A 10,735-nucleotide genomic window follows, 5' to 3' on the forward strand; every position below is an offset into this window, starting at 1 on the left:
CACCTCAAAGTTGTGAGGATTCGTTCACCACATTGATATTCAAGGCATGACCAAGGCTTCAGAGCATAGACCACATCTTTAGCTGACATAGTCTTTCATCTAGTACTTTCAACATAAACAACACAAATCAAGTTTTCCAGAAGCACTATTCTTGCATATCTAGATTACATTTTTAAAAAGTATCTCCTAGACCTTCTACACTACCAGTCTGTCAGAAACCTGGTAAGCTTCCAAGGTGAGCACGTACCCAGCAGCTCCACCTGGAACACAACACCTCCTAGAAACATTGACTACAGAAAGGAGGATCTTGTACCACACAGGCTGCCCATGGCATACTCTAAATTGGTAGTTCATTCATCAAACACGTAAGATTTCCAGACCTATTTACAATACGAAACAGTCACCTCACAATTCAGGTAAATATTTCCAACCAGTTGCTTTACTCGTCATATGCGTTTTCAAACCCTTCTAGTAAAAGTTACACAAACAGTATCAGCAACAAAAATATTGAAAGAGCTGGCCTCACATTTGTATGTCCATTACAAGATCCAGTAAGATCAAGTGTTAGGCGATGCTGATGTGCTGCATTTAAGTAGATGTTCTACAACTGTGGCTTGGGTTGGTTTTGACTACACAGGCTCTCAAGAAAGCCTCTGGAAAGGTACAGTTTAAAAAAGAACAACAACAAAAAAAAGGATCTTCAAAGAAGGCTGAAATTTTCTCTTCTGGTCTTTCTTCTAAAAGATTGACTTTTGAGTCCCACAGATATGAACCAGTAACCAAAATGGATTTGGACTAGGTTCCTACTCATAGCTTAAATTGGAACTGAAGCCAAATCCACTGAATACAAGATCACCACATAAAAAATAAATACTGATATAGCTCCCTGAAAGGGTCAATCAGCAAATGCTGTAGAGTGAAGGAAATCAGGTCTGTAGCTGACTTCTATTATCACCACATCTCCAAGTACAGGGGCATCACTGGTGATCTTTTGAAGGCAGAAGGCCTTGAGAGCAAAACGTTTGCCCCCAAATGGCTGTTAACTCAGAGGATTAAGTAAAAGGGGCAAAGGTAGCTGTGACACATCTTTCCACTTAATATGGAGCAACTCATCTAGTTCATGTATTCACCATTTTGAGCAAACCAGCTTATCTATTTTTTTTCCCTCTCTGCCCTTGAATCTTTTAATGTCTATAACCAGCAAAAAGAAGAGAGATCTTAATTTCAAAACCCAATCAAATATTTTTGTGGGGTTTTTTGGTGGGCGGGAACAGGAGGGAAAGTACAATAAAAGAAGTGGGGAGGGGAATTTGCACATGAAGTGAAGAACATTAATGAATCCAAACATACTCCAGAAGGATATAGTGTTTGAGGTTATAACTTATTAAACTTCAGTCATCTTAAAGTTTGGGGGAGGTTTTTAAAATCCTTGAGTATTTTTTTAAACTAATACCCATCTCTACATTAAACCAGTTTCAAAGTAAGTTTTCCACAATCTGGAGTAGCTGAAAGCCTTTTCCATTTTATTCAATATTATTATTTAAAGCAAGTTTTAATATATTAGCTGTTTTAATAAAAAAATACCACGGAGCCATTTAAGTACATGTAGGAGGCAGTTACTAAACAATTTTCTCCATATTTTTGAAAAACTGTACAAAGATAACAATAATCTCAGCTTTATTTGGGGTGAAAAAGAAGCAAAGTAAATCTCTGTAACCTGAGAAAGAATACCTTTATTCTCAAATTGTGTTATTCACAATTAAAAGCCATTAAATCATGCTTTTGCTTCATAAGTTTACTTAATACTGGTAGAACTGAAGCTCTATCTAATCGGTAAAAACAACTTTTTACAGAATAGTAACAGCTGTGCAGAAATAAGACAAAGCGCACGAGCACAGCACAGTAATGCTTGCAGATGCATACATGTACATTGACATAATTTCATAAGAAATCCCCCAACTGTTAGAGGTGCAGGCAAGATAATGAAAAAACCCACTGTTTGTTTACACAACATATGTTGGCATCTTAATTGCAATGGGTTTTTTCCTTGTTTCCAAAGCTGTGCAAACTCCCCAAAGAGTATTAAAGATCCACTGATACACATGGGTTTTCTACATCTTCATAAAGGACCTACTGCTGTAAGTAGTCCATTGCAATAGTTGTGTTCCCCTCCCTTTCTCTTTTTTGGGTGAGAATTGTTGCTGGAAAACAGCAATGCATATTTTAATAACTATATTTCTAAACAGAAGAATTAAAGAGTGATGCTACATGAGAAAGGACAAACAGATAGATCCTTTCCGCAGAAACTAAGAGGGAGTCACAGTTTACAGCAACAGTTATTTACAGATTGTCCACCCTTGTCTGTTTCTGAATGGCAGAAAGGCTGAAAATTGGAGTGGGGAAGCGGGAGAAAAAAGAAGGAAAAATACCTCAATGCTTTAAAAACCGGACATTTGTTCTCATCTGTATAGTTGGAGTGAAAAAAATTTCTCTCCACTTGCTACACTGCTTAGTGAGCGCACATTAGATCCAACAAATAAGAGGAAAATGGTAAGTTTGTAGATGTAAAATAATACTTCAGAAGCCATATTGATTCAATGATAGCTTGTTAGCTACCATCTCTCAACAAGAATAAAATATTAAAATGAATAAAGAAGACTTTCCTTATGTAGATGTAAAATAATACTTCAGAAGCCATATTGATTCAATGATAGCTTGTTAGCTACCATCTCTCAACAAGAATAAAATATTAAAATGAATAAAGAAGCCTTTCCTTAAGTGTCCAGGCATTGTTTAGTCTTTCCTTATCCATAAGGAAATCCTCAGAGAAGGGATGGTAGCAGTTTTTAGGAATATAGAAAATAAATTCGTTGAAACTAAATTTGCAAGAGCCAAGTTCAAAAATGGGTTACACATTGTGTAAAATGGGAACTATGAAAAATTACTGGAGCAGAGAAGCAAGAAAACACTGTCACAAGTATTAATAAAAAACAGACTGGACAGAATTTGGTGATCAAATTGAGTGAGCCTGAGCCTGGAAAAGTAAGAACACAAGAGGTAATGAAGGTATTTCTACAGGGAACAGTAGAAGGGTAACCTTGAACCAACTTCCAGGGTCCAAAACTCCATGAGCCATGGCAGCAGCTCAGGACCCTATTGGATAATGTATTTGTAAGAACTGTATCTAACACTCCCTCTCCTCCCCCACCCATGAACTCACAAGTGGAGCATTAAAGTTGCTCATTTTAATGAATATATACGTGGCTGGGGAAGGAAGGGTTTGCAGAAGGCATTGTTTAGTCTTTCCTTATCCATAAGGAAATCCTCAGAGAAGGGATGGTAGCAGTTTTTAGGAATATAGAAAATAAATTCGTTGAAACTAAATTTGCAAGAGCCAAGTTCAAAAATGGGTTACACATTGTAAAATGGAGGAACTATGAAAAATTACTGGAGCAGAGAAGCAAGAAAACACTGTCACAAGTATTAATAAAAATGAAAAACAGACTGGACAGAATTTGGTGATCAAATTGAGTGAGCCTGGGATAGGAAAAGTAAGAACACAAGAGGTAATGAAGGTATTTCTACAGGGAACAGTAGAAGGGTAACCTTGAACCAACTTCCAGGGTCCAAAACTCCATGAGCCATGGCAGCAGCTCAGGACCCTATTGGATAATGTATTTGTAAGAACTGTATCTAACACTCCCTCTCCTCCCCCACCCATGAACTCACAAGTGGAGCATTAAAGTTGCTCATTTTAATGAATATATACGTGGCTGGGGAAGGAAGGGTTTGCAGAAAAGCACGTTTTCGTCTTGCATGTATAGCAAGTTAGTCTTACCATAGCTGATTCATAACTGGAAGGGACTTGTTCTGTTCAAAGTTACCTCTGGATTCATGAGAGACAAACACCAGCCCCCACAAAAGTAGTTAACTATTAATAGTAGTTCACGTTTTGTTTACACAGACTTGAAAGACTCCAGTGTTGAACAGGGTCTAACTAATGAAAGTTTAGAATTGGCACTTGAAGCCCACTCATGCAAGTTACTAGACACAGAAATTCTCACTTTTATACCTGGATTTAAACAGCATTTGCTGAACTGACTAGAAAAACCACAAACCAAACCCAAAAACTATAATCTCTCGACATTTCACAAAAAGACCATAGTAATTATGTAAGTTATTCAGTTTCATGACAAGTCATCTTGTATAGCAACTGATGGGTTTTTCCCCCCAGCTTGTAAACACTACTAGAAAAGATTCAAACATCTGTAGTCTGCCTGCACTGTGATTTTTGTGCAGCTTTCTTGCACTGAAGTATTTACAGATCAGATAAATATTCTGTCAACCTGCCATAGCACAAAAAGAGAACAAGGTAGCAGTTATCACTAATTCTTTTCCTTGGTTAAAAATGACAGCCAGTCATTTATGTAAAAGATAACCCCGGTATCTTTATCCATCTAAGAATCATTTTAACTCAAAACTGTATTTTTAAAGGAAATACTGAAAAAAACTGAATGGGGCTTTAAAGGAATATTAAAGTTACCAGTTAAGAAGTGATGGTTATCACGGATGTAGTCTAACATTTCCCAATAACAACACACTAAACAATAATTAATTAAATTAATTATTACCGTTATTTAATTAAACGGTAAAGTAAGTTGTTCTTTGATCTTGGTTGTATTATTTGTAACTCCTTTCTAAAAATTAAAGAGTATATAAATATTTACGACCACCTTCAGAATACAATGTTTAGTGAGATAAACCCAATCACATTGTGATTTTAGGCATGGCAAACAACACCTCGTCTTACAAAAAAAGCACTACACTCAGACTATCTGAGTCTTTAGGCTTAGAATTAAACCTGAAAAATAAAATCAGGGGAAATGAACTTGTGTGTTGTAACTCAGAAGAAGTAGTGTAGTTTATAAACTGAAAACTGACAATATGTTTAAGTTAAGGAAAGCAACTAAGAGCATCACAAAAAAAAGAATTTTTAAATTCATTTTGCATCAAAGTGGTTGTTCAGGTTTTTTGCTGAGTCAGTAGCTTGCCTTTTTTTCCCTACTATTTGTAATGACCTACCAACATGGAAGCTACACAGCCATGGATTCCAAATCTGAGGAGACACTGCTCCATTAGAAACCACTCTGTTTTGTTTCCAGAAAAAGAAGGCAGGACCAACGTTATTTGTACCAATTTAACTCAAAATGACATGAGACTTCAACATATAAACACTGGAGAATGTTTTCCTAAAACATGATTTTTCTGATTATTTGGTTTTCATCATTAATATGTTTTTATTTATGAAACTATATGGAATAAAATTGCTTTAAAGAGACATGATGAACTCATTTCTCTGTCAGGTTCCTTTACTTACACTCAAGAATGCTTAAAAGAACTACTGCATGAATCTTTGCCATTCATTAAAGCATCCATTAATACTACACAATTCCAAAAAGGTCAAACCTACTTAGAAATATGTAGGTTCAAAAAGGTTCCTAGCATTTAAACTGCCACTCAATAAACTACTTTCCACTAATAACATCTATATTTCGAAATGAATCGGGCAGCTTTAATAGCAAATTGAAAATGCACTCTAGTTAATGAGAACTTCCCCTTGCAGTATAATGCTGAACAACCAACATACTATGCATCTGCTGTTACTATGGAAGAAATTGCCCACTGTCCCAGGCTTTAATGTAAGTTGAGTTTTGGGGGTTGGTTTGTTTGTTTTTAAACAGGAATTGTTTGATTTGCAGTTGCTGGGGACAGTAGGCAAATTCAAAGCAAAACAAATTCTATTAACAAAAGGAACAGGTTTCACTTCTCAAGTGACTGGAGCAGGCTAAACTAGGCTAGCTAAAATAAACTAAACCAGAAGAATATTTATTTATGGCAACACTTGTCAATTTGTGAAGTTGAGAAGTGTTCTGCAAGTTATCTACCTACCCTAGAGTACACAATCAAACACCAAGAACTAACACAGCTATCTATGACAGCAGTGAAATCAGCCAGAGAATGTAATTCATCATTTTAAGTATTCCTTTTTGTTTTTCTCTGGCACATGGAGGAGAGAAAGTTACCTTCAACCCAAGATTCAAGAATTTTTAATAAATACAATGATAATTCCAGCCTTGCCTGAATTAACTACTTGACAATAATCAAAATATTGCAATGCATGGCTAATTCTGCTTCCATCCATTTCTATGCTGGAGAAAAGACAGGGGTGAAAAGGAAGGAAAAATTTTCTAAAGAAAATCCTGAAACTATTCACTCTGTATTTCTAAAACCACATTAAAAAAACCCAGAAAGGATTATTCTTGGATGTCTGCTAAATTATCATTCTTTTATATATGGACTGAAACCTCATAACATCAACTTTGTGGGTTGAGTTACAGGCTACAGCGAAAACAAGTGCTAAAGGCCAACAGCAATAGCTTGGCTACTAGATTAAAAGTTTCAGAGATCCTTTTGAAATATGACAAAGCGCTAACCAACAATGTATTTCTGTTAAATACATCCAGCATATACAAGTAACCAACCTAAAAATCACATCCAAATTACGCAGGGAGGAACCAATTGAGGAAAACAGAAACTGTACCTGAAAGAAAAGCCAGTTTTTTCTTCAGAATGGGTAATATTACTGAAGCTTCCATTCTACTTCAGGTAATTTTCACAGCTCTGAAACACAAGAAGTTAAAGTTGTCACGTATGGGAAATCAATTACAACGTTTCACTAGAATGAGCACTGGCCAAAATACTTTTGTATTCTTCTGAAGGAAGCACAGAACACTGTAACCAAAATCCAAAGTATTGCAAAAACTGAAGAAAAAACATTATCATATGCAGTTTTCCATGTAAATCTTTAATTAAAGATTTCTTCCTCCTCATCGTAATTAAAACAAACAAACAAACAAACAAAAATCAAAGCAGAATCTCAACCAAGGACACCGAGATAATGTATATAAAAGTCCTACTTCCCAACCCCATTAAACTACAATTAATTTACAGGTAGATCATCTGTTTGCTTGGTCATTCAGACGTAAAATAAGTGTAAATAAAACTACACTTTTGCATAGTCTGTCTCATATTACCAAGAATAAAATAATTATTTAAATACGTTATGCTGCATTTATGCCAGGACACTGCCATTACCCTGCCATTAGTAGGTCTTAAATTAAAGAAAAACATCTAACAGCCAGAATAAGCATGTCTAAGCTATAGCTGGAAATGCTTCTGCTCCTTTTGCCTCCAAATCCCTTCTTACCCTCATCCCATTTTTATTGCATTATGAACCGCAATTCAGTGTGATTAAGTTTCTGTGTTTCATTGACAATCAACAGAATGCTTGAAGTGCAACCTCCTCTTCCAGCCTACACAAAGTAGCAACCGGCATCTGCTTGTAAGTCTTTCTGAGTTCATACTTGCACAAATCAATCCATATAATAAAAAAACCTAATTCTGCACAGAAATACATAATTCAAGATACGTACCAGTATCCAATCAAAATAAAAAACAGATAAAAACCATTTTTTTTTCTTTAATTGCAGGCATAGGGCTTCAGACTGCAACTGAAGTTCTCCATCTGGATACTTCAGCATTCATGCACACAAATAGAACTTTTTTTTCCCTGAGGAGGGGAAGTTAACTGAATCAAAACTATAAACGATCTAGGAGAAAAGAAGAAAAAAAAACAAAGAACTTCAAACCGAGACCCTGAAGTAAAAGAGAATAGTTATTCCTTTTCTTGTTAAAACAATGAGCTTCATTACAAACAAAAAAGAATGATTATTTATTATGAAACAGAAATAACATTTCAACAACTTTTTACTGTCCCTCCCTGTTCCAGTGTGTAATGTTTCCGAATGTTCATTCCCACCCCTTCTCCCAAAATGTCCATATTTAAGTGTCATTTTTGCCAATTATATAAAATACACATTTCCCATATTACAGAAGGAAACAAACAATTTTCAGTTCTTTCAGGAAACTGAGTCCCAAGACAGCTTGCGCTTCAAGCAATTACTCAAATAAGCATCCTATTAAAGCTTCCTGTATGCTTCAGACAAAAATTTGTAGGTTATTTGTTGTATAAAACACAAAACTCAAGAATGACTCAGGCAGTCATTTTTGTCCCTCAAACACCACGCTCAAACCACCCTGTGTAAACTGTTTAACTTCGTCAGTATTCTTTTTTTCTTAAGATGTGGAACATGTACCTGGTAATGATTTTTCCCTCTCCTCCCCAAGCTATATCTCAAAATTATTACAAATGGCTCTTTATTATAATCAATGAAGAAAGCCCAAACCTACACACACAATTCATTATCTTCATACTTTCACATATGAAAAAAAGTTTGCATCAACTTATTGACTCTAGGGAGCATGTTTCTTTGCTGTTGTGAAGAGACCAATGTATTTAATATGAAAGCACTGCCTGGCTTTCTGCCACAGTAGTGGCACTGTCCATGGATCAAAATAGTTCTTTTGTTCAGTATTTCCTGGAACCAAAGGAAGCATTCTGTTCATTCAGAGTGGAGGGAGGTGAGTCAGAACAATTGCCAATAATTTCAAACACCTAGCCTTTGTTCCAGAAACTCCTGAAGTTTTCAATTACCTCTCTTCTGTGAGAGCTTTGATGTGCTCCATCTAGAAGAAAACTCTCACCAGAGCAGGCTATCAGAACATACCAGAAAAAAATCTTCAGGTTTAAAAATAACGTTTAACATCCCTCTCTATCTTTTAACACTCCAGAGAATCTCAGGATGAATTAAACTAAATGTCTTTTTTTAATATTGGAAAGTGAAACAATTTCAAAAGAGCTGGCATCTACTTTCCCCTGGGAGCTGTCAAAGGTGTTTTAAAAAGGTATACTGCTAAAAAGCAGGTAAGTATATTTAGACCTACAAATAAAATGTAAAGTCTTTTTAACTTGTTCAGAGGAAGACAAAACGACAGACTCTTAAACTGGCCATCAAGCTCTCAATTTAGAATGAGGAAAGAATGATGGGTTGCTCAATGTTATACCGCTATTTAGCTGAAACAGATCCAGTGTCTATTCATCAATAGAGGCAGGCATTTGGACTCATTAAATAAAAAAAGCTACAGAAGAAAAATGAGCACTGAAGAAACAGATTTCACTTGAGGAAAGTGAAATACTTCAAGAAGCTGCATTTTATCACTTCCAAAACAAAAGACATAACTTTTATATGCTCAAATTTTACAGATATGAAACAAGTTAAAGAGGTTAAATCTGTTTGCTGAATTTCAGAAACAATCTAGAGTGCTGCATGCCCACCTGCAATCTATTTTGTCAATTAAAATACCATATGCCAAATTGTAAAATGTTTGTACACAGGAAACATGCAAAACGTGCTAAATAAAATAACTAAATTGAAGAACATCACTGAACTTGTTTAGAATGACCTGGGCTTCCAGGTCTTTAATTCAATACAGCAATGTTAATCTCCAACAAAGTAGTCATTCTTTTGAAGATTTCCACAGAAAAGTGGCAAGACTAAATCCACATAATATGCGTATTTAACACCTAAATATTTGAAAGGTGTTCCAGTGAAATGTAAAACTCTTCCAACCCCCCCACCGAGTAGAAACTAATACTACTGGTGAAGAAAATTCTCCCAAATACAAACTTAAATGAAATCGGTATACATTAGGGGGAGAATGGGAGGCTGGGGAGACAGTAAACAAATAGTAAAAAAAAAAAATTTACAGAACATAAAAATGCAAACAATATTTCAGGCTGTACTCCAATGCGAAATCAAATCATGACTTGGTAGGCTGCATCCTCTATCATATCTAGTTTCTGGAAAGACTGTAAATTACATTGTTTTACCCAACATAGTTTAAAATTCTAGAAATTATGTCAAAAAAAAAAAAGCCAAAAGCCACAAAACCCCCACATAATATAAATTGTGTGTAATTCAGCATTAAAGTGCATAATTTCTGATGAATGAAGAATATTACCTGCATTTTCTGTTACACATCTTCAGGCTCATCTAATAAAAAAAAATTAAATAAGAACCAATGTCCAGACACTGTTTAAAACCATTTTAAAAGTCTATTAAAGAGAGAGGGCAGAGGGAGAAGTTGACAGACTCACATTGACTAGATGACTGGAAGTAAGATGTCCTGAAGATTTGAGAGAGAAGCTGCTCTGCAATTAACAGGCGTTTTCTTTCTAAGCAACCCAGTGAGAACCACTGGTCAAAACCATTAACAATCAAAACAAATTCAGGCTCAATGAGAATTAATATAAACATGTTTACCCAAATTATTAGATCTGAAACATTTAATACTCTCAGTACATGGTGCAAGGTCTTTAAATGAGTTAGTCTGTTCATGAGCATCTATTGCAAGTTTCAAAGAATGAGTACTTTCCTCATTCCCTCATCACGTACCAAGCAAGAGTGCATAGCTGGTCTGTTAAACACAGGACTAAAAGTCAGGGGAAAAAAATCTGGTTTCTATTCCTTGTTCTGCTATGAAATATACATATGGCTTTCAGCAAGTCATTTATGCCTTTTAGTCTTCGTTCAGTCCCTCCATCTGTAAAATGGAGATGTTATATATTAATTCCCTTTTTACAAGAGTATTGTGATATTTAATTCATTAATGTTTTTGAAGACTTGAGAGATTAGAAGGAACTCCATAGATCTGCCTACGAATAACCAAGAAGCAGATGGGTAGCTACATTCAAAACTGTAGCAGCTTGCAAGTC

General features: G+C 35.5%; 1 protein-coding gene across 3 annotated transcripts in view; it reads right to left on the bottom strand.

Annotated features, from left to right (window-relative positions):
- Positions 1-10,735, bottom strand: part of SESTD1 (SEC14 and spectrin domain containing 1) — a 64,696-nt gene that overhangs the window by 47,015 nt on the left and 6,946 nt on the right. For all 3 annotated transcript variants that reach the window (XM_009278621.1, XM_009278620.2, XM_009278619.2), the window contains one exon: positions 6,602-6,681. In XM_009278621.1, coding sequence (XP_009276896.1) covers positions 6,602-6,656 — 55 coding nt within the window. In that variant the 5' untranslated portion in view covers positions 6,657-6,681. The remainder of the gene's footprint in view (positions 1-6,601; positions 6,682-10,735) is intronic.

Source organism: Aptenodytes forsteri, unplaced genomic scaffold (genome assembly GCF_000699145.1).
Source record: "Aptenodytes forsteri isolate BGI_AS27 unplaced genomic scaffold, ASM69914v1 Scaffold257, whole genome shotgun sequence".
NCBI lineage: Eukaryota > Metazoa > Chordata > Aves > Sphenisciformes > Spheniscidae > Aptenodytes > Aptenodytes forsteri.